The sequence below is a fragment of the Metopolophium dirhodum genome, chromosome 1 (genome assembly GCF_019925205.1).
Source record: "Metopolophium dirhodum isolate CAU chromosome 1, ASM1992520v1, whole genome shotgun sequence".
Taxonomy (NCBI): domain Eukaryota; kingdom Metazoa; phylum Arthropoda; class Insecta; order Hemiptera; family Aphididae; genus Metopolophium; species Metopolophium dirhodum.
The window spans coordinates 67,781,583-67,806,419 of NC_083560.1; the positions used below are offsets into that span (position 1 = coordinate 67,781,583).

The window sequence follows — 24,837 nt, forward strand, 5'->3', positions numbered from 1 at the left end:
TTACATACTATTAAATATAGATTTTACTTATTTTTTTGTAATTCTATATTATTAAATATTAAATCAACTTAGCGGCTACCGTATGTCCGTATTAAAAATAAGTAATAATAGTATTATTATACAATGATATTATAATATTATACCATTGAATCCAAATCTTATACCACCATTACAGTGACCCACTTATTGTTACCTATTGATACTGTACATCCACTTACCAGCTTTTTTTAATTGTATGATAGATAAAAAATGCTAATTTCAACATTCGGTGAAAATTTCATGTAGGTTCTACCTATATTGGGCTAGGTACAAATGTACAATTACTTTTTTTTTTTAACCAAAAATCAAAATTGACTTTTAGCGTAAAAATCTTAGTTTTTCTTAATTTTTATTTTCGACCATCCTCCCCCCCCCCCCAAAAAAAAAAATTGCCGACTAAATTAATTTTCCTTCATAAAAAGTCACTGAAGCAACCACCGTTTGTATGGCATACCTATACTATAGTTATTAGATAATATGTAATACTATGTAATGATGTACCATGTACAATGATATCATATTATGCATGTCGTTATTTTATCGTTTCCGAGTGGATCAGTGAAATAATGATAATAAATAATATTATAATAATAGTTTTACATAATCATTTATTTATCACTAGCTTTTGGCTCGTTTATCATTATGAAACGTATCGTAGTGGTCGTCACTCGACCGACATCACGACACCGCGGCAATATCCCATTTATAATAATATACTATAATAGTATAGCCTATAGCTATTATTATTATTATTATTAATCTATCGGAGTGCCGCGAAATTTCGCCGTCGGGTCACGGACGGTTAACGCGTCGGCGTCGGTGGGTCGCGGCCCGCGGGCATAGACAAGTATACTGGTCACAGGTGATACTGTAGTTGTAGTGATCTGTCAGTTTCTAGGAAGCGGTGGAGCGGTCACTGGTCATGACGACCGGCGAAGGACTGCGCAGCGATGATGCGTGCGCGCGAACAACACGTTTTAAATATTATATTATTATTCTCCTCGTCGGCCGCCGCCGCCACTCGATACGCGGTGTGTGTTGTGAGTTGTGACGTAAGTACGCGCTGCGCCGCACTCTCTCACTCGCTCTGTCCCCACCGTCGCACCGCCGCGCGACCGTCGACCGGTCACTGCACACTGACACTATTCACTACGCCGACGCTGCCGCCGCCGCCGCCGCCGCCGACACTTCTCGCCGACGTACGCCGTTCGTTGCACGTGGTTCGCACACGACGCGGTTACCGGCTTATTAATTTCTCGTCTCTATTAATCCTCTTCGTTGACCAAACCATCCGCAAGACATCATGTCTGCAACAAATGTCGTTGACGGCCTTTCGGCCCAAGAGCTGTTTAACACCGGCGAAGGCCTCACTTACAAGTACGTAGTAACTACTTAATATCATGTTGTTATACTTCCCTGGCAGACAAGCGCATACTTGCCTTGTCATTGGGGTGGCGAGGTGGAAGTGTGGTGGAGTGGTCAGTTATTTGACTTAACACCTCCCGTGAACACTATGTATATAATATATATGTGATGGCTAGGTATATGTTATACGTATGTATAATGTTATGTTGGTTCTATAAGACTCGTTACAGCCGTAACACTCCCGAGTCTTTAAAATATGAACAAGAATTTCAAAGCTGGGGAGAAGCTGTTGCAACAGTAACAAATCTATAGCGCTTGAGCGCCCCTAGAAAAATTCAAATCCTGAGCCCTCATACAATCTTATGACGTTCCATTGCTTTAGTGCCTGTCAAACACACTGACCATTTAGAATACTACAATTATTCATATTTTGCATACATCACCCCAGCTTTGTCTTGATGTGAATTAAGTGCCTAAAATAATAATTTCACCAATTGTTATTATAGAGTTTCCCTATGTCTATTTCCGGGAAATTTACAGAGGATATGTTTGATTATAATTTTCTACAAAATTGTGTAGGTAGGTGGGTATTGAAGTGTACATATAAAGATGCTAAAATTATTTACTGGGAGAAATAACGAAGAGTCATCTGAATAAAGATTAATTGAACTCGTTAAAACTGTTAATAGGTATATACCCATAGTCACCTATATTAATGTATATCAAACAAGTTGTAAAAACCCCAAGATTTAGGTATAAAGTTGAATACTACATATAATTTTAATTAGGTAGGTATGTGTAAAACTATAAATTAAATTCTTGATAAACAATATCTCCAAAAGGTACAATAGGACCTACTTAACTAATATTTTTTTTTCACAATATAATTTATCATTTGTTTCAATTTAATATAATATCATTCTTGATGAGGCAGGTAAAACACTATTATGAGTAGGTAGGTATCACTTGTAACATCTATTTTGATCTACATTATAATCACTGTGTAAGTTGTTGGTATTATAGGTATTAACTTATATCACTAGACTGAAAGTTAAGTATCTACTTTTATTACCCTATCAATAAAACAAAACAACTATAGTGTTCAATAAAAAGTAATAAATGTTGATAAGGCTTGTTGAATAATTTTTTAAAAATTGCTTGTTATACACCACTGGTCAAAATTGTATTACTGGCATACTACTTATCTATATATTATATTGACAGAAATATATATTATGACATTTATTTATGTATTGGGGTAATATTAGTTCCATAGTTATTTGCTCAGCAGTGAAGTTATGAATATATTTACTAATACTTACAATTTTACCTACTGAATAAATAATTTTAATAGATAATAGATTCTTAATGGGTTCTAAAGTGAAATCTCAAATCCCACAACATAAAAATCAAGGAAGATGTTTTCCCTGTTTTATTTATTTATTGGTTTTAAAAACAGCTCAGTAGACAGTAATTCTTTACTTCTTTATGTAACATAGGTAGTTGAAACGTGATACAACTATGTTGTTGTAGGTCATCTCTTTAATCTACTTAGGCGTGACAAATGAATACTTACACATTATATTTAAAAGATAGATATGTACATAGATACTTTAAAAATAAACATTTTTACTACCTAGTAATATATTTTTTAATAATTAAATTCTGCATTGAAAATAATGATGCAATTCATTCCGTTCAAACTTAAATCCTAAACCTATTTTAAATCTATTAAAAATGGAAAAGCATTATTATGATAATATCCTTGGTAAAATAATTAAATATAGGTAATATGATGATAAATTGAACACCAATTATTAAACAAAATATACCCAATTGTACTCTGCCTATATTATTTCCCTGATTATTTATTTTAACGACACCATTTAATTTAATATCTATACATTGTTATTGCTGTATGATATTGTAAGTTTGTTATATAAATTAGTTAACAGTACCCACGGACTAAGATAGAGAAGACTGAAAACAAACAAATTTTTAATGGGCCCGAATTGCCTCTGCTGATTTCTGTGCATACCAGACATTACTGCTATTTAGTGGCTGTGTGGATAGATAGGTTGATTTTCAATAATAATAACAATTATATTATCATAGATAATTAATGTATTAAAATAGTTGATATTTTACTAAGTAGGTAGCGTTCATGTTCGCTAAAAATTAATCTAAGAATGGAAGAGTAGAAGGTACCGAGGCAATTGTGGTCTGGCTCCCCATCATCCGCTCAGGATATTGCTTCCAGTCGTATCTATCTTAGTCCGTTACTGTACCTAATTAATTTGTTAAAATATTTTAGCATTTGATTGAATAGAAAACTATAATGTTATCATTTTTTTTTTATGTTTACTCCTAAGTACATAACGAGTTATAAATTATAATTAACGGTATGTAAATGTAATATTATAATTTAGGTGTTATCTACATAGTATAACATTTAAATTATACTTTTATGTGTACGTCAACCCAAACAACACACTAAAAATTAAAATTACTATTGATTATTATATAAATTCTGAAAGAATAGCAATGGCATTATTTAACTGTGTCTAATCAATAGTTAACTGTGTACAGTTGTAGGTACAATTACATGGTCAATATGATTATATCTCAATCAAATTTTTTTTAATGTTTTGTTTGTTCTATGTTTCAGTGACTTCATATTACTGCCTGGATTTATTGATTTTGTAGCTGGAGATGTTGTAAGTATTTATTTACTTGCTACCAAATTATAAAATAATTACCTAACACAGTAGCCTACTAAAGTATTACATAACTATCTGATATGTGTTAAGTATAAATATATAATATTATAAGAAGCCAAAGAATTTGTATTTTAAAATGGATAAGAGCTGAACACATCACTACCAGGGCATTAGAGTACTAAAAATTGTATTAATAGGGCATTTTTTTTTAAATAATGTAGATTTGTTTGTGTCCAATAGATCATTTATTTGACCTCAAAAACATTAAAATATGACAAATAAAATTGTTTTTAATGTGGGTAGGTACTTACTTAAAAACGTTTTTCCTGAACTTGTGTTAACATTTAAAATGTAAAAATAATACCTAATGAAAAAATACTATTTAAAGAACTGTGACTGATTTTTAAGATATTCAAAATCTAAAATTGCAAATCAAGATGTCAACAGGAATTTAGATTTAAATATTATTTGTTTTCTTATGAAAAAATAAAAAATATCTTCTAAAACTTCCATGCCAGATTTAGATTTCATCAATTATTTCTAAATATTTAATGAATTGATAGTGAACTAATGATCCATTACGCATGGTTTAGTAGCCCATTATTGGCCTTATAAATTCAAGTAAACAATTAAATTAAGTAGTTTTTATGCAACTCCAAATTAGTTAACTAAATCATATAAAAACTTTAATAGTCATACATATTTAAATACCGGAATAAAAAAAAAACTATAAATTATACATTGATTTTGAAAACTATTGTCTATTTAGGTAAAGTTTTTCTAATAATCTTTTAAAATGTTCATAATATTTATGAATTTGAATAAAATATAACGGTTATTAGTTGATACTTCAATAGGTATGCATATATTACATTTTCTGGTATTCGTTTAGTATGTGACCTACTGAGTGAAAATCGAGTTTAGTATACGGACAATATATGGGTACCAATTTATTAACAGGCAGGATAAATTTTTAAATGTTTTTAAGTGATATACAAAAAGTGTATTGCTTATAATTTTTTTTAAAACAAAATAATTATATGAAATTGTTTGAATTATTTCTACATACTTCTGAATAGGTTATATAGTTGTTGTATTCAATGTTCATTTTTTTTAACTGATTTTTACATTATTAAATGTAATCCTGTATTATTTTATATTTGTATTACTAATTAATTAATAATAATGTAACATAATTTTATAATTTTTAATTTGACTATAAATACTAAATACATACTAAACTAATACCCATTTTCCAAATTAATTAATTATATGATCATTTTTAAATCTATATTTTTTTTCTTATGAATAATGAACAATATTTGACAAAGAATTAACAATATGCACAACATATTGTTGATAGTCAACATAGCTAAACTATTAAGTTAAAATATAAAAATAGTGAATTAATGTAACTCAGTGTATCAATCTAATTTTTACACTAGAGATGAATCTAAATATTATTGGTAATTTTAGGACTTGTCTTCACCATTAACCAAAAATATTACTCTTCAAGCACCATTAGTATCATCACCAATGGATACTGTAACTGAATCAGAAATGGCTACAGCAATGGCAGTAAGTTAAATTTAATTCCATTATGAATAATAATATTTTGATATTGCAACTAACAAAATAATGAGTGTGATTATTTTATTTATAATTTATTAATTGGTGAATTAATCAAAATAATAAATAATACTGTCTTATCTCTGTTACAATTAAATATATGTATTCGTCTCTTATACTTACCTAATAATATTCTATAAGTTATGCAACTTAATTTTGTTATTTTTAATATACCTAACATATTTATTGCAAAAAAGTATAAATAAAGATAACATACAGTATTTTAAATTAATTAAGACAGGGGCAGAAAAATTGATAAATGTATATCATTAAGAAAAAATGATTATATTAAATAAAACCTACTTTGATCTGATAACTAGGTACAGTACAGTTAAAGTTCCTTGTGTAATAAAAACATCACAAATTCATGAAGGCAATTAACTGATACAACTATGAATTTCTTATAAAAATTACCCATGTAATAAACAAATCATCAGGTTTATGTTTTTTTTTATAGCTTTGTGGCGGCATTGGTATTATTCATCATAATTGCTTACCCGCCTATCAAGCAAGTGAAGTTCTGAAGGTAAAAAAATATAAACATGGATTTATTCGGGACCCTGTAGTTATATCTCAAGATTTATTGGTAAATATATTTCATTAAATTGCAAATTTCATAAAAAAAAAAAGTAAAGAGTTAATTGTGGATTATAGGTATCTGATGTTTTTCGATTAAAAGAAGAACATGGATTTTGTGGTTTTCCTGTTACTGAAAATGGCAAATTGGGTGGCAAGTTAGTTGGTATTGTTACATCTAGGGATATTGATTTTCTCGAAGGATCGGAACAACTGCAACAATCAGTCAACTTGGTAATTATTTAAATTTATGTTTTGATGTTTCTAAAAAATACCCACTAGATAGTGCAGAATTTAAAATTTAATAATATATATATATATATATTTTTAATATTCAGGTAATGACAAGAATAGAAAATATAATTTCAGCAAAATCTGGGGTTACTTTAGAACAAGCCAATAGCCTTTTAGAAAATTCCAAAAAAGGGAAATTACCCATTTTAAATGAAAATGGTGAATTAGTAGCATTAATTGCCAGAACAGATTTGAAAAAATCACGTAATTATCCAAAAGCATCAAAAGATGAAAATAAACAACTTTTAGTCGGTGCCGCTATAGGAACACGCGAGGATGACAAAGATAGACTTCATTTATTACATCAAGCTGGAGCTGACGTTATAGTTTTGGTAAGAATAACTCATTTAAATTTCTCTATTGCTGTCTATCAAACTATTTTATCGTCTGACCTATTTATTAGGATTCATCACAAGGAAACTCAGTGTATCAAATTGACATGATTAAATACATTAAAAAAAATCTCCCGTCATTACAAGTTATTGCAGGAAACGGTAATTCATTATGCTTGTAAATTTTATTATTAATTTATCATTTAACTAAACATAATAATTATTTTTAGTTGTGACTATGGCACAAGCAAAAGCTCTCATAGATGCTGGAGCTGATGGCCTAAGAGTTGGTATGGGTTGTGGTTCTATTTGTACAACACAAGAAGTAATGGCAGTTGGTCGGGCTCAAGGAACTGCTGTTTATAGAGTTGCTCAATATGCTTCACAGTTTGGTGTGCCTGTTATAGGTGACGGTGGAATTCAATCCATAGGTCATATAATTAAATCTCTTGCACTGGGAGCATCTACTGGTAATTATACCTAACCTACTATTATAGTTTCAAAGGATAATAATAAGAATCCAAAATAATTGCAAGAAAAAAACTTGTATTGTAATAATTTGGCATAACTAGAATAAACTTCCAGATGTTTGATAGAATAAATGCTTATAATTCATTTACAATACATAGAATACTATTTAATATAAATTACAGTAAATACAATTTGCTTATAAATATTATTTCATTTAAAATGTTAAGTTAAGCTTAGCGTGACAGTGAAAGTACCCATAATGTTTTATTAATTTTATGTTTTTTTTTTTATAGTAATGATGGGATCCATGTTAGCCGGAACATCTGAATCACCTGGTGAATATTTCTTTTCAGACGGTGTGAGGCTAAAGAAATATCGTGGTATGGGTAGTTTGGAAGCAATGAACAGAAAAGATGCAAAAGGATCAGCATTAAACCGATATTTCCATAGGTATAATAAAATAATATTTTTGTCGTCACATGACGCATTTAATTTAACTGGATTTTTATTCACAGCGAGAAAGATTCCTTGAAAGTTGCTCAAGGTGTCAGTGGAACAATTGTGGATAAAGGTTCCGCTCTCAGATTTTTACCATACATACAGTGTGGTCTAAGACACAGTTGTCAAGATATTGGTACTAAATCGCTTAAAAACCTCAGAGCTATGATGTTATCAGGTGAACTTAGGTTTGAAAGACGTACACATTCAGCACAACTTGAAGGAAATGTACACAGTCTATTTTCGTATGAAAAACGATTGTTTTAGTATGAAAACGTGATATTTGTTAATTATCAATTTATTTTATACTTAAGTAAATACAAAACTATATCAAATTTTTACTTAACCTATCATATTGTTTTCCAATGAAATAAAAATAATAAAAAATCTACTCATTACATTATATTTGAATACTTTAAAGTTAAACTATTAACTGTGTCACAATACATTTGTAATTGTTGTTGTAAAGTGGCAAGCTGGTTACATTCATTTCTGCTATAATGATATTTACTTTTCCATTGTTGTACCATTTTTGATAATTTTTCAATTTCATCACTGAAAAAAAAAATAACCAAGATATTTCATTGATTATTTTTATTATAACATAACTCAACATAAGTATATTATTTACTTAATATCGTACTTTAGAAACTGTAATCCTAATAACACATGGTGTTTTAATTTATAGTTTAAATTTAGCAACAAGTGATGCTTGAATGCAGTTTACTAACCAATGAATAGATGTAATGCACATGTAATAAAATTATTTTATCCCTCAAAAGTTAAAAATTCATAAAATATTCAATTTTAATAGCCAAGGTTCTTTAAAAGTTTATTCCTCTGCTTAATATCAAAAATATATGGGTAAAAAAATGTAGGACATTTTAAATTCTAACATTGATAAAATTGATAGAAAATAATATTAGTTATTATTAGGGTTTGGATTATAAGTCAATATAAATATATATAAAAAAAAACAATTATAAAATGTATTAGGTTTTCACCTATCACCAAATTTGTGTTAAAATGTACAACCATATACTTTGGTGAAGCGTTAATGGTTTGGACTTGCTTAGTAATATGACATATCCATGTGAGTGCATTCTAGTCATAACAAGTAATTTTTAATATAACATCTACAAAATGTCATTTGATCTAGCTATTTTTGATTTGTACCGTAAAAATTGTAATCAATATTAACTAACACAAAATATAAAAAAAAAGTATAAAATAATGTTTACCTATCGGTATAGAAATTAAATGATACACATTTATACTTTTATGTAAGAATTATTTTTTATCTTTGTTCAAAAAAATAAAAATTAATTAATTTGCCTACAAACCCTAATAATTTTGTTGTAATTTGAAATCAACTTGAAACATTGTTGATTTTTGATTTGATGAAATCAATTTGATCACAGGGACTTGAAACATTTTGTCATATCATAATTTAATTTATAATTACAATGGAAATTTTAAAATATTTTGACTAATTTTAAGGTTAACTATACAACGAACTCATTCTATGTTACGTTGATATTGGCTTATAATTTAGCTAATAATAATAATATGCAATATTATAATAATTATTATATAATAAAATATATAATAAGAGGTTTTTGGTTAAGATCAGTTCAACCTTTAGTCCGTATAATAGTAATACCTAATAATAAATTATGATATATCCTTAGAATATTAGAGGGTGACCAGTTTCCACCTTGAATAATTTTTGTATGCTATGATTAATCGTAATACCTAATTAATGACCGAACTTAGTTAAAACACTGTAAGGGAATACCTCAAAACGGGGGGTGTCTTTTGAAGTCAAATCATGGGGTAGCAACTATCTTCAATAATATCTTTATATAATTGTATGTGGTCTAATGATGCATGGGAGAATATGGTAGATCAAACAATATAATTGGTGGGATAACAATAATTGCTACCTCATAACGATGCCAGTGCCTTAAAATGTGTTTTGAAAAATTACCATAGAATGTTAGAAAAAATGGAAAAAACACCATTAGGGTAGCATATTAAGGTATTTTCCAGTCTATGCGAATACACTAAATTTCTATCAGTGATTGAATGACCATATTATGCTTTTTATACTAGGAACAATTCTATTTGTTCATGCTTTTTATACTAGGAACAATTCTATTTGTTCACAAAAAGATATATAATTTTAGAATATATTAGATTTCAATTGAAAACAAGGAGTATTATGATTGATAAGTGGAGAAAATGTCAAACATTTTGAAAGTTTGAATAGATGAAAAATCAAGGAGAAATGAAAACCTAATCTAATATATATTTTTTGATTAAAAAACAACATTTTTTTTGTAAAACTAAAAATTTTTTGAAATGTTGAAAGTTGGTAAAAATGATTAAATGTGCCGAGCGGCATTGAACATAAAATATGCATCTTCTACTCGTCATTTGTTTACAAAAATTAAATTTATTAATTAGAATTTGAAAAATAATTCTAAGTTGACATCTGTTATCAGAAGATGCCTTAATATGATTCAATTTTTTAACATTAATAAATAGAGATAAAATAAAAAGGCTCACCTGTTAGTATAAATGCTGGAGTAACGTTTATATCCATCAAATTTTACAAATTCACTTTCAGTAGGTGAGTAGTTTTGACGAATTTTTGGTTCTTCGGTGCCTTTGTGATTCAAATCCCATTTCTAACCATATAGAAAGTACATTAAAATGAACAATTAATAATTTAAATAATTATTGTGGTTTTCTTATACTTACAGCTCCAAATGTAATGTCATCAAAAGTTTTTTCAAGAGTATTGATACAATATAACACTAATTCGCATTTTAAGTTTGCCATAGAACAACCTGTTCTCATCAGGCACCACAACACATCACACATCATGATGTAGTGTTCAATAGAATCTTGTATAAATGTTATACGGTCATTAATTGTTTCCAATTCTGATAGTTTATGTGTCGCGTCTGCTATCACTGTTTCCGATATATGAGATTGTATATCATCATATTCAGTAGATTGTGAATGTTGATTAATTTCCAAGATTAATTCTCGATCTTTTATGTGCTTGTCAATGTAACTGAAACAAAAGTTTATTATTAAAACTATATTCTCACAAAGAACTATGTAACAATCCTTAGTACTTGACAAATTAGATAGGTATTTTGATATGCTCTTTATCGTAGTTCTCCACTTCTTATTGGCTGTCAATCATATACATACATATATAATATAGAAATATGTTAAAATCAACTAATGATAAGTGGAGAACTAAGATATTGGCCGGAGGTGAAGGAGATACGTATCAACTGTGCAAAACTAGTATAACTGTAATGATACCTATCTAATTTGTCATGCCCTAGTATATAAGGGATAATTTTTTTTATTATTAATAGTTTTACATTATTAATAATTACTTTATTATATCTTGATTGTTAGAATGTAGATTCTCCTTATCCTCGTTAAAATAATTTTTAATGTTGAATACATTATTCACTACTAAATTTAATTTTGATACCTCACGTTTTTTTTTCATTCCAGCCATCCGTAAAGCTGTACAACTGCACATAATATATACTTTGATTAATTATATAACCTAGATATCTTCTAAATAAATAAATATTAACCTTTGTGAGAGTTGACTTAGAGTATGGATTTTTGTAGAAAATTTATCATTTATTACTGATGAAATATTTTCCTGCAAATTATAAAGTTATTTATATTAAGAGGATGTTAGCGCAGTATTTGTATTCTCTTTGACCTACGTGCAACATAGCATATTTTAAGTTCACAATAATGATTATTATCATATTAAATACTCCAATTAGGGTGAAATTACCTCTTATAAAATTTAAAGGTATGATTATTATCTAGAGCATCTCATAGGGGTTTTATTATATTTTAATTTTAAAGCAAGTTATGAGTATTTTAAAATAGTAAACTGTTTGTACATCCTAAAATATTCTTAACTCGCTTTAAAATTAATATATAATATAACGCCTATGAGATGCCCTAAAAAATGATCTTACCTTTGAATTTCATAAGAGGTAATTTTACTCTAATTTTAGAAATTAATATGATTATAATCATTATTAGGAACAAACAATTTGAGAAAACAAATAATGCGCTAATTCTCTTAAGACATAACATACACAAATATTAGTAATAATATAAACAATTTTACTCTACCTCTTTAAACCATACATCAATCATTTTAAAAATCTGTTGGCGCCATAAATCAGTCAAATTAATTAAGTTATTTGATGCTAGTTTTGTTAAGCATTCGTTATCCTAAACATTTAAATAAAAATTTTATTATTTTTTCATATAACATTAGCAGTATATAATATCAAGAATAATTAGAATTTTTCAAACAACATTTACATTTGTCATACTGTTCGTGACATGATAATGAAGTTTATTAACATTAGTACCAAGTGTATCAACTTCGTCTGTAAATTTTTTCATAACTGCATCCAAATTATTTTCAGTTTTAAAACAAGATAAGCTGACAATATTCTCTTTTTGTTTGAGTAATGCAATTTCATCATCCATCAAATGTATCTTTTTTCTAAAAATTAAAATGTATTATTAAAAAGTTTTTGAAACCAAATAAGATGTAAAACAAAGCGTTATAATACATTAAAAATCACAATGAGAGGCATTTAGACAATCGGTTTTGATGATGCACTTGGACCACGGCACCAACTATGCACAAAACTGTATATGTTGAAGTATTTATTATTCTGCAGTTTTAGAGTGCAGGTTTTCTATGTCAAAAACAGGAGAATTTTTACCATAACCTGTTTTTGACAAAATAAATTTTTTTTTTTGTTGTAATACAAAAACTTAAAACCTTAGGTAGGTACTTAAAATATTCACCAAACATTTGTATTAGATTTTCTTAACCTTTCAGAGTAAATAATACAACGATTCTGTAATTCTTTATTTCTTTAACTTATATAATATTTTTATCTTATCGGCGTTCATGGGTATTCCTTGATAGATAAATTATATACGTTTTAGACTAATAAAACAAAATTATAAATTTAAATTTAAAAAAAAATTGTGAAGATATATTGCAATAGGTATATTTTTTTTTTATTACTGCGTCTAATTTAAATAAATTAAAGTTTAAAATACAGTCAACATATTGATATATATCGTAAATCATAATATATCGGGGTTATTGTACAAAATACAATGCACAACTAGTTTTGTTTTAGATATAGCTCTCTCAAAGATTATCATGCAAGCATAATTTTCAATATATTTTAACTTTTTAAATTAAAAAAAAAAACACAGAACATTGTAAAACCAATACATTCATTGCTCCACTAAGATTCTAAAATAACTTTAAATAACAAAAAGATTTTTTAAATAAAATATAATAAACAATTAATAAAAATAAATGGTCAGATATTTCCAAAATATTTTCTTCGAGAGAAATAATTATTTCATATTCAAATATATTTTTAAAAAATTTGGGGGAAAATGTACCACTAGACCAAAAATATGAAGAGGGTATCCATTTACCTTCTCAACTCTTAGAATAAAAGGTAATTAACACATGGTTGAATTTTGCCACATTTTGGCACCACATTCTAAACACACAATGTTCTAATCACATAGTAATTCTACACATTTAGTGCATACAGTTCTAATATGCAAATACTACTGATCATCTAAATAATTTATTGGATAATTATTATTCTATTTTACTTACTCGTATAATGTTCCATGTGCTTTTAAATCATTTAATTCTTGTTCAGATTTTAAAATTTTTCTTTCTAATGTTTCCAGATCAGAAGAGCATATTATTGCATCTTTAGTAGATTCATCATAAAATTGATCAATGGCTTTTGATACTTTTTCTAGAGAAGAAAAATTATCATGCTTTGAAGATATTGTAGTGTAACTAAAAAAAAAAATACACCCAATTCAATAATAAGCAGAATTTGGTCATTTTCTAAATCATTAGCTTATTTTGTTTAGGTTAACTTAAAATCTAGCAGAGTGCTATAAAAATAGATGTCTCGTCATGTGTTGTGATTTAAAATGTAAAAATGCTGCTTATTTTTAATATTTCAGTATTTAAAAAAAAAAATTCTTTTTACTAGATTTCTGCTTTTTTATATATATATTCTAGTATTTTCTACTTTAAAATTGTTTAGGCAATAACCAGACTAAACTAAGTGGTATTTGTAGTGTTAGAAAAATATACACATCACAAGAATAATTAAACCTAGAATTTCATAATATAATAAGTATTAAGTGAAAAAAATTAGTATTTTTTTTTTGTGTTTTGGTGGGAAGGCTTACATTTTTTTAGGTTGCGTTTTTGCATATTTTTGATTAAAATGCAGTGCTGGGCACAGTGTCTGGGGTCACAGGGTCTGGACCACCAAGCTATCTGGTGATCGCACTTGGATATTTTTATAAATAGGAAGTCGAAGCCAAATGGGAGAAAATAAAAAAAACTTAAGTTTACTCGCGATTCTTACAAATTTTTTAATGTAATATAATATGACAGCTATATAATCATAATTATTAATATATTAATAATATTATGATGTATGACTTATAGCCTCCCATACCCTAGTCTAAGAAAAAATAATTTTAAAACAGCAATTTTGTAAAATTATTCATTTACCTATAATATGGAGATAAAAACAATTTTCAAATCGATTGAATTATGAATGAATGAAAGCAACTTTTACTTTCAAAAAAACGCACATTGCATAATATTGTAAAATTGTATGGTTCCCACTTTAATAACTTCATATTATAAATAAGTAACTCTAAAAATAACTATTTTAAGTTACTTTTCTTATTAACTTATAACTTAACTAGCTACTTTCTTTAATAGCTTGTTTGAGTAACTTAACTAGTTATTTATAAAACAATCATAAAGTTATTCGAAAGCTTTTTAATAAGCTATTGTTTAATATAAAATTTACCTGAGTACAAAATGTATTAAATCCTGAAAATCCAAAATACAAAATTTTTAACAAACACTCAATAAAATGTAATCAATATTTTAAGTACCTAAATTAATTTAATATCATAAGAATTTCAAATAATTTATCATTGTATCATATTTATTAAAATTGAATTCTGGTTTCTTTATATGTATATTACCTATACTTATTATAATACTTTTTTTAAATTGTTTAAATCGACAAACTTATAATCTAACTATACTGTGTTCAGCGAAAGAGCACACCGATTCTGCGCATCCCTCCGCCTCACTATGCTATCGAAACTGGTTCCCCAATGGCAGGGTGTTGCGTGGGTGAACCAATTTTCGTCGGTGCGCGGCACTGTCTTTTGCTGAACAGAGTATAAGTTACTTTATAGGCATAGTATATAACTTAAATACATAGGTGACTAGACAATTTTTTTTTTTAATATTCTAACTTTAACTAGTTAGAAATTATTCCTAACTAGCCCAGGATTGTAGACGTTTTTAAATGCTTTTTAAGCATATATTATATATTATTGTTAAAAATATCTACCTATAACACTTTTATTATACACTTTACACCTATATATTATTCATATAAAGGTATTCAGACACTGCAGCAGTGGTGGTAAATTATTTTGTCTTCTGGTAAATTGTGTCCGGAATTATTTTACCTCAACCACCGCCAACGCTGCAGTGTGTGGGGACATTAATAGTATACAACTAAAAAAAAGAACAGACAGATTTTTAGCAGATTTCAACTACCCTATGTCTACATTTATTCTAAAAAAAAGAAAAAACAATTCAATTAGTCAAATATGCTATTTGCTTAAAATATGATATTATGTGTAAACAATAAATAAAATAAAATCTAGAATAAAATATTGTAAATTATCAGTTCACAAAACAAATGTTAACTTATTTAGAATATTTTTCGATAATTATAAAAATGCATTGCACATAGGTAAGAGCAAAAACCCAAAACCATTATTTATTTCTATTGAAAATGTAAGGAACAAATCTAAATGTATTTTTATTTATCACTTAATAATAATAATAAAATATAATATTCATTGTATAAGTATGATCATATTTTAATCCATTTCAGTTGAACGACGTAATATGTGGAAATTTGTAAAATGATTTTTACCTAATATCTTGGAAAATTTGGTTCAAATATCTCTACATTATTTAATTAGTCAAAATTAATTCACTTGAAGTTCATACTTTTTAATTAATTACTGGGGAACTTTGATAACTATAATATTAAAGAAATGTGTCTACATAATGAAATTAATAATAGAATATACTTACAGCGCTAATTCCTTAGGTGTCAAACAATTTGATTTTAGTGTGACACTATTGATAAAAATCGTGAAAATAGGTAATAATTCGGGAAGCTGTTCTTCGTTTGCGAATAACTCTCTGGGTAAGTGTCCAACATGGTAATTAGTGGACTTGAGTATTTCAAAAAAGCGTCTAGAGATTTCCATAGTTTCTCCAACTTTAAAAGTTAGTCGGTCCAGAGAAACGGTTGAATAGCTTTCGACGTTAACTAATAAACAAAACAACAAATTGATCAGTTGTGTATTGTTCGAAATTCGAATGCACGATTTAAGATAGTACGGTTGGACACTTAAGATATCCAACGAGTCGTGATAACGACGTGTCTACCGAAATCACTATGAAAAACAGCTCGGAAATTAACCACTAGCGCTTGTGTGTAATAGTGGCTTCATACCGCTCTGGCTAATAAGCCCGTAAATTCTGCTTCTATATCGGCACACATAATGTCGCAAGCGCTAGTGGTGAATATTCGAGCTGTTCTGGTTATGTAATTTAGTTGCCAGTTTAAAACGATCTTATCATAGGTCGTCGGGTTATAATCACAGAACAATAAATATTATTATTTGTTTTGTGTCTACCTTATCGATACTAAAATATCATAAACTAATATAACATGTTTTAGATTTGGAATAAAGCAAGATATGTATTAGTTTTACATTGCTGTGTTAGTTTACCTAAGACTACTCAAAAAGTAGCAACAAATTGTAACACGATCCTAGAGACTTTAAATTGTCACAAATGTATAATCCGAATATACCTAATTGACATACAACTATAGTTTCCAAAAAATGTTTACTGTTATTATGCTGACTATATTGACTTTTCTGAATTATCTGATTACTGTTTAAATCAATGTTATATATTTGACACTTATACTTGATATAGTATATTTTATTATATTGTACTTATAAATATGAATTAATAATTGAAAATTTAAGTCTGTACTTATATATTTTTTAACAAATTTATACGGAATGGAGCTTTTAAAAAAACTTTTTTAATATTTGATATAAAACTATTAATTTCTGGAAAATTCATTCTGATCTCTTCTGCCACGCTGTGTAGGCTATGTGCCAAACAAATTATATGCACCATTTTTAAGTAAAGTACATGACGTATAGACTTTCTTGCTTTTACCATATATGGTGCTACATCCGACACAAAAAGTAAAACATTGTCATGAAGTATGCCATCAGGCCATAATATAAAAAGATATGTCAAATAATTTAGGTATAGTAGAGTGGTTGACTTTACCTAACACCTCTGAGTTGAGTAGAAATATTTTCCCAGGGTTGTCTACTTCCAATGTACCAATTATAACATTAGTTACACATCGCCCCTCAACGTCAGTAGTCTCATCTATTGATACCCATACATTTGTGTTCCTTACGTAATCTCTAATTTTAATAAATAGTATTTGTATAGCATTAATCGATATAGTTTTTTTCGAAGCATGGATTTGTCAGGAATAATTTTAGAACATGCAATATCATTATTCATTATCTAAATTACATCACTGAATATATCCATAAATCAAACATAACAAGATAATATCGATTGATCCAACCATGGAACACATTATTTAATATAAAAATAAATATTTACATTTCCAATATGTGAAGAAATGTAACTTAAAAGCAAAAAAAGTACCCAAAATAGCATTAATATACAAAAAAAAGCCAAATTAAACGTCATGTATTTTATTCTAAGTAGTTTAAATCAAATTTGTAGCTGACATAGCTTTGTTTTAGAGCAATAGAAAAAAAGAAAATGCCTTCAAAATCCATACTCGTTATCAAATTGTGAAAACCATACAATTTTACAATAGGGAATATGCATTTATGCTGTATTTTTGAAAATATAAGTCACTTTTATTCATTCAAATTCAACCGATTATAAAATTGTTTTTTCTCCATATTATAAATAAACATCCCTACAAAAACACTAAATAACTATTCTTTAATTTTTAAAAGTTTTTTCAAAGAATCAAAAAAAGATTTTAAGCCTTTGTAAGATTTTTTATTAGGACTCAGTTAAAGTGAGGCTATTAGTCACATATTACATTAAAGGGATTCGATACCGTGATTTTCTGTTTTTAGTATTTTAGACGTGTTTTTTGCTAAACATTCCAATTGATTTATTAACGCGATAAGAATTCTGAAAACAGATTTGAATTTGATGTCAAGTCTACTTGAAATCGACTTTCCCACATGTTTGATTTTATCCCAAACTCCTAAAAATTTTATATTAAAAAAGAGTATTTAAAAATTGTCATATTTAAATTTTTAGAGAAGTCAAAAAATGAAAAATGTGGGAGTCTATTTCCAGTAGACTTGACAACAAATTCAAATCAGTTTTTAGAATTCTTATCGCTTCATTAGATCAATTGGTATGTTTGGCAAAGAACCAGTCTTAAATACCATGTCGCGTGTATGTTAGACAAAAACAGAAAATCACGGTATCGAATCCCCTAAAAAAACTACACTAGAATATTTACATGACATCTTGAATTCAAGCAACTGACTCCAATTAATTAACATACTGAATAAGAATATTATTCTGATTTTATATGATTTCATATGATCTCACATGAGTATTTATGTTTTTATAAGTTAACTTGTAATAAAAGATTAATCAAATTATAAATTACCAAAAAAGGATGCAAGTTGAAATGTTTTAGTTAAAATTAAACTAAATAAAATATTCTCCTTAATACTTATAATATAGCAATATGTTTCTTAAGCGTTTGCACGGGGTATGTAAAGTATACCTCGTTCCATACCCTGCAGATTAGGGGCAGAACCTTTTTATAAGAACCAAAATAACAAAATATGAAGGTACAACTGATGTTCTTGGCTGAATTGTCTGACAAGAATAATGAAATTATATTATCCTTTTCCATAAACATGTGTTTATAAAAATGTTTTATTGTTTTAATATACTTTTAGTTTTCAACTATTAACGCATAGCTGACATAATTGGAAAACAAAATATAATAATTTGAGTTGCTCTGCTAAAAAGTTACCATATCTTAAATGAACATTTTTCAAGCATTTTGAAACAGAAATTATAATTTATAATGAACAGCTCAAGAGTGAATAGTTGAAATATAAAAATATCGCTAACAAATGTTGTGTTTATTTTCTAGAATCATTGATTATTTATGGTAGTAACTCGGGTAGTAAATACTTATAAGTTATAATCAATGCATTTAATATAAAATGAATAAATAATCATAACTAATTGAGATAATTATTGAAAAGCTTGGTTGAAGTATATTTTATTTTCTTGAATGTGATTAATACATAATCAATACATGTGTTTTATTAAATTTATATTTAATAAAAGAATCTCTTTGAGTTCTGAGAAAACATGTATTTTATGGTACAAACTTCTTATATGAATACATTTTATCTGCACATTAAAATAATTTATGTGGTGTAATAACTACAATAATTAGAAACATAAAAATGTATACTATAGGATATAGAACATATCAATAAGAAACAATTGTTTTATTATTTTTAATCTAAATATCTGCCATTCGTTCTTTATGTAACAGTCTTTGGTGGATTGAACATAACATCCAAATCTTTGATTTCATCTGTAACAATTAATAGTACAAATTAATAACACTGTTTATTTCAAGCTCAAGTTTGGTGGGTGGGTATACACTTTAGAGAGGTTATTTCAATAGAAGTTAATATATTGCAATGGTTGTCTAAAAGTATAATATAATTGTATTACTCATCGAATCGCCCATGGAAAAAACCCTAGGTGTTAACTGTTAAGAGTGCATTTTAATAATATGTACCTATTAATTTAGAAGTAATTAATTTGTTATGTCAGTTATTGAATGATATCAGTCACTGTAATGTTAACCATCCGAGAGCTAGTAACGCTGGCCATGCTTGACCTCAGAACACGTTAGAGACTTTGGCCAATCAATGTGCCACACCAAACCCCACACAATATTTAGTTGGATTTAAAAATACTATTTTTGTTGTAGATACATTATAAACTTGAATTTTCGTATTATTATAACCAAGTGTGTTTGTTAATATTAATTAATAATCACCATCAGCATATTTTTTCTTTTCTGCAGCAATCCTGGCTTCTCTTTCAGCAATCTTTTGATGACGAGTTTCCTTTGTTTTATCCTCTTTCTTTTGAAGATAACTATGTCTGGTAGCTCCATAGGTCACCCCTAACAACAGGAAGCTCCATCTGCCAAACTGAATAACAATAGAATAACAATATAATTTGTAGTTAGTAAAACATATATATTTATATATATTGCCAACAAAGCTCAAACGCTAGGTCCAACTAGGTTTTAATAGTTAAATAATAATAATAATTATTATCATGGTATTTATTTGCATAAGATGTACCTACTATTGTGGACACCATCTTAGTATATTTAATACTAATTTACTTTATGCAAAGAAAATTATTTCCATATTGCGTTCCAAATTAAAATATTACATACATCTAACTGTTTCTCAACTTTAATAGTTGGACATACAAGGGTTTTTGAGAGATGATAACAATAAAAAATAAACGTACCAAACATAATATGTAATAGTATGTGCCACAATAGTACACCATGTTAATAAATAACAATTAATTTTCTTATATTTTTTTTTTTTATATAAATAATTTAAATAAATACTAGAAAAATGTACAAACAAAACATGTAGATAGTTACCTATGTTAATAAATAAATATTTTAATTTAATATAATTAACTATTTGAATAACATTAAAGATAATGTATTGATCAGCTATTGATCTGATTAGTAGAATTTGAACCTATTATATTATATATTCCGAGATATATTCTGTGTTTGGACACCTAAGGTTGTATTTTTTTTTTTTAAATTTGTTATAGTTAGGTACTTAGGCGAGACTAATATCAGTCATTTTAGCCCTTAATTCCAAGTATCAGTAATATAATTGTTTAATATTAAGCTACTTTGATCTATTTTATAGTAAATAGTTTTCAATAATTTGCTTTTAAAATGGGTGTTATCGGTAATTTATAATCAACTTTGAATTACAAAATAAGTTACATAAGAATTGCTTAAAAATATTTATATATCCATAACTGATAAATTCAGATGAAAGCTTAATTCCAGAAGCTTAGGTAACTGCTAAAGCATACACACAGGGACTAGAGAACTAGGTTAGACTATTCAATACTCTTTGAACTTTTTTCTAAAACTATTTCATCCCCTATCATAGATTCGTCGAGAAACTTAACCAACAAATAATTGTTATTCAATCAACAAACTAAATGCTCCTCAATCTTCCAAAAAAAAAAATTATTTGCTTATGACATATACCTATCATTAGTAAGATAATGTTTATTACATTTTATTCAAAAATTTGAGAAAGAATATTAATGACCTTCACATGACATTTAAAGTATTGTTAATATAAAAAAAATTATATTTTAAATACCTTACTCAAATACTTACTTAAATAACAATTAAATCTTGAAATTAAATGAAGTAATTTATATTTAGATATTATAAATGATATTCAATAAATATATAAACTATGACCCATAATCAGTAGTATCATAGCTTGTGCTTATATGACCCCTATAACAAGTATTATTAGAAATAGATGATTTTCATAATATGAATAAATTTCAAAAATATGTTTAAGGAAAAAGATGATACCTAATTGCATAAATTTGCATTTGCTATCTAGAAATCAGTATCGAGAACTTTTTATAGCAAACCAAAATGTTGGTCAGGAAAAACAAACATCATGAACGCGTATATTGTGATAATTTTTTTTCCGCTCATTAAACATGAAGAAACATCACTGTTGATCAATCATAATGGAGCACACATAATTTCACTCAGAAAATAACAACACCAAAATTGATATAAGAAACGCGTTTGCGGGCTGAATTATCAAACGAGAAACCATACCTATAAGGAGATTTAGATCTCCGCAGACTAACGCACACGGGTTATTACATCTTATTGCGAATAGATGATTTGAGGTACTTAAAAACAAATCGCGTGTTTCTCAACATACACCTAAAGTAAATTTAATGATTGAAATCGCCGAACATCATATTTTCGGCGCAAATGGTCTGAGTAAATAAATTACACTTACCCTGATGAGCGGTGACACATTGACGGGTGCTTTGAAGTCTCTCGGCATTTTGATGATTCTTGGGATGAGTTAAGCGTTCGAAAGTCAACGAAACCTTTTCACCGTGTACCAAAAAATAGCCAAGTCTCGAAACTTCAGCAAAAATGGGTGTAAGTCTGCTGCCTAGCTATGAAAGAATTACAAATTAATACTCAGGAATCTGATAGTGGGGAAGAGATTTTCATCCGGGCGTACCAACCCAACGGTCACATGTTATCGTACACTACTATTATAATATTTATTAACCATACATTTTGCGCCATAAAAAATGATTTGAAAATTATAACTCGTAATTATTCTATAAAATAGTATGCCATAAAACATAATTTTTTAATTAAAGTTAAGTCGTGAGCATCATTCAGGGATCGCGTTAAAAAAAAAACCAATACAAATTTATTCGTTATTGGTGCAATGGAGTATTGGAGTGACACAACGGATACGTACTACTATCATGACATTATGCTACGTCGATATTAAATTTACGTGCAATTTTCACGTACACAACTATCTCGAATATCAATTGTTACGAATATCAACTACAACGATATTAGATTGTACGGTGAACTACGACCATAGAAAATAGATGGATCACAACTTTACTGCTACGACATTAATTATTATCACAGAATATAATAATAAATGATAACAATAATAATATTATATAATTATGTATATTATATAATAATAAAATATTATATTATTATGTACATTGTACATTTATATTTTGTAATGACCTCCTCGAGTCCTGTAATTTAATTTAGGTAGTTTGGAATGCTAATGCATAATGTGCCTATTTATATGAAATTCTACACTTGTGTTAAAAAAGTCCCTGCAAAAAATCATGTAAGTAATAGCCAAATAAAGCCAATAGGTAATTATAATTATTAATTTAACTTCAATGAAAAATGTTTATCTTTTTTGTTAGTATTTTTTTAATTTATTAATTAATAGGTTTAATAAAAACTATATATTTTTAATTAGTATAATAAATAAATCATACAAAATAACAAAAAAATTGTATAATAATAAAATTTTGCACCATTGGTATTATAGTTGTACTGTTCTGGCCTGGACGCCTGGTTAAATAGTATTTAACGATATGTACAAATACAGTCCTATGAAGTATGAGCAATTTATAGTTATTAAATATTAAATTCAACTTAAACTTAAGTTAGTATTTTATATTATGAGCGGAGTTTATATTCTAAGTTAGTAATTCATATAAATTTTTTTTGTCAATCTTAGTTTTTAAAATGTAATACAAGATTCCTTATAAGTTTGTCTACCTTTATCAACAAAAAAAAAGTCCATAAGAAAGTCAAATAAAAATTTTTTGAGGGTTTGAATTTTAAATTTTTACAACATTGGATATACGCTCGATTTCTGAAGTACCTATTTTCTTATTTTACTGTTATTCAAAAATGAATAACCGAAGTAGTCAATTCCTATACTTCATAAAATTTAAATAATTAGTCAAAATATTTTGACTGTTTTCGAGCTGTTTACGGACAATTTCAATTTTCAATTTTTTTAGTTTTTTTTTTCTATAAATGATAGTAAAAATATTTTAAAAAAGCGTCAAAAAGCGTGAAAATTGAATACAAGGCTCCTGATTAATTATTACAATAACAGTCAAAAAATATTAAAAATACATAGGCACAATTTTTTTTTATAATCATTTAATGTTTGAATTTTGACAAAATTTTAAATTAAAAAATGATTTTGTAGTTAAAAATGTATAAAATGTTCAACTTTTTAGATAATGATTGAAAATTTAAAACAAGATTCCACATAATATGTAGGTTATTCTATAACCAAAAAATCTAAAAAATATTTTTTTTATTAAGTTTTTTTTATAGGTTTTTTATGTTTAAATTTGGACAAAATTATATACTAAATAACTAAGAATAACGATTTTAGTTATTTTGTTGCAATTTTATTATATTAATTCAACTTACCGGCTACTGTATTAATAATAAATAAGACTTATGACCTTGCACCGTAATCAGGACCAGCTCAAGCAAAAATAGTGATCTAGGCAAAATCAAATTTTGCCGCCCCTAACAATATAATATTATCATAATTTTGTAAATTCTGCCTTCTTACTAAAGTGCTGCTTAAGTGCCGCCCTAGGCGTGGGGCCTATGTCGCCTACCCCTTGAGCCAGAGCTGACCGTAATGCCGAATGCGGGAAGTTATGTGTGGTAATGCAAAATAATTGAATGACAAACATGATTATTAATAGTTTAATTTAATTTTTGTTTTCCTCTTATTTGAATGGGATGATCCCCACAAGGAATAATATTTAATTAATAAAGACATAATATTATATATTATTATTTATTTTTGTTTTTATATAGTTTGTGAAAAACATAAAATAACATAATGAAACGTCAGGTCGAACAAGGAACGTCTGAACTTAG

The 24,837-nt window shown here is 27.4% G+C and overlaps 3 protein-coding genes across 3 annotated transcripts; 1 reads left to right on the forward strand and 2 right to left on the reverse strand.

Annotated features, from left to right (window-relative positions):
* Positions 1 to 991: 991 nt before the first annotated feature.
* LOC132935246 (inosine-5'-monophosphate dehydrogenase) lies at positions 992 to 8,327 on the forward strand. The gene is made up of 10 exons (XM_061001721.1): positions 992 to 1,416; positions 4,073 to 4,121; positions 5,601 to 5,702; positions 6,211 to 6,339; positions 6,408 to 6,563; positions 6,668 to 6,955; positions 7,027 to 7,117; positions 7,186 to 7,425; positions 7,720 to 7,876; positions 7,942 to 8,327. The coding sequence occupies exons 1-10, from the start codon at positions 1,343 to 1,345 to the stop codon at positions 8,189 to 8,191; spliced, it is 1,536 nt and encodes a 511-aa protein (XP_060857704.1). The 5' UTR covers positions 992 to 1,342; the 3' UTR covers positions 8,192 to 8,327.
* LOC132935247 (uncharacterized) lies at positions 8,207 to 16,524 on the reverse strand. The gene is made up of 9 exons (XM_061001722.1): positions 16,209 to 16,524; positions 13,656 to 13,847; positions 12,314 to 12,500; positions 12,119 to 12,220; positions 11,557 to 11,627; positions 11,347 to 11,490; positions 10,691 to 11,009; positions 10,496 to 10,617; positions 8,207 to 8,479 (listed from the first exon to the last, which is right to left on the reverse strand). The coding sequence occupies exons 1-9, from the start codon at positions 16,385 to 16,387 to the stop codon at positions 8,320 to 8,322; spliced, it is 1,476 nt and encodes a 491-aa protein (XP_060857705.1). The 5' UTR covers positions 16,388 to 16,524; the 3' UTR covers positions 8,207 to 8,319.
* A 2,966-nt stretch (positions 16,525 to 19,490) lies between these two features.
* Positions 19,491 to 22,562, reverse strand: LOC132936172 (ATP synthase subunit e, mitochondrial-like). The gene is made up of 3 exons (XM_061002861.1): positions 22,376 to 22,562; positions 20,320 to 20,476; positions 19,491 to 19,845 (listed from the first exon to the last, which is right to left on the reverse strand). The coding sequence occupies exons 1-3, from the start codon at positions 22,421 to 22,423 to the stop codon at positions 19,793 to 19,795; spliced, it is 258 nt and encodes an 85-aa protein (XP_060858844.1). The 5' UTR covers positions 22,424 to 22,562; the 3' UTR covers positions 19,491 to 19,792.
* Between the last annotated feature and the right edge of the window lie 2,275 nt (positions 22,563 to 24,837).

Bases quoted from the DNA above. Each gene is read 5' to 3' on its own strand.
- LOC132935246 (XM_061001721.1), top strand. From the start codon at position 1,343: ATGTCTGCAACAAATGTCGTTGACGGCCTTTCGGCCCAAGAGCTGTTT. The intron at 5,703-6,210 runs GTAAGTTAAATT...TTTTTTTTATAG, and splicing joins AAATGGCTACAGCAATGGCA to CTTTGTGGCGGCATTGGTAT. The intron at 7,118-7,185 runs GTAATTCATTAT...AATTATTTTTAG, and splicing joins ACAAGTTATTGCAGGAAACG to TTGTGACTATGGCACAAGCA.
- LOC132936172 (XM_061002861.1), bottom strand. From the start codon at position 22,423: ATGCCGAGAGACTTCAAAGCACCCGTCAATGTGTCACCGCTCATCAGG. The intron at 20,477-22,375 runs GTAAGTGTAATT...ATTGTTATTCAG, and splicing joins ATGTGTCACCGCTCATCAGG to TTTGGCAGATGGAGCTTCCT. The intron at 19,846-20,319 runs GTGATTATTAAT...TAATTGTTACAG, and splicing joins AAAGAAAAAATATGCTGATG to ATGAAATCAAAGATTTGGAT.
- LOC132935247 (XM_061001722.1), bottom strand. From the start codon at position 16,387: ATGGAAATCTCTAGACGCTTTTTTGAAATACTCAAGTCCACTAATTAC. The intron at 13,848-16,208 runs GTAAGTATATTC...TTTTTTTTTTAG, and splicing joins ACACCTAAGGAATTAGCGCT to TTACACTACAATATCTTCAA. The intron at 8,480-10,495 runs GTGAGCCTTTTT...TTTTTTTTTCAG, and splicing joins TCCAGCATTTATACTAACAG to TGATGAAATTGAAAAATTAT.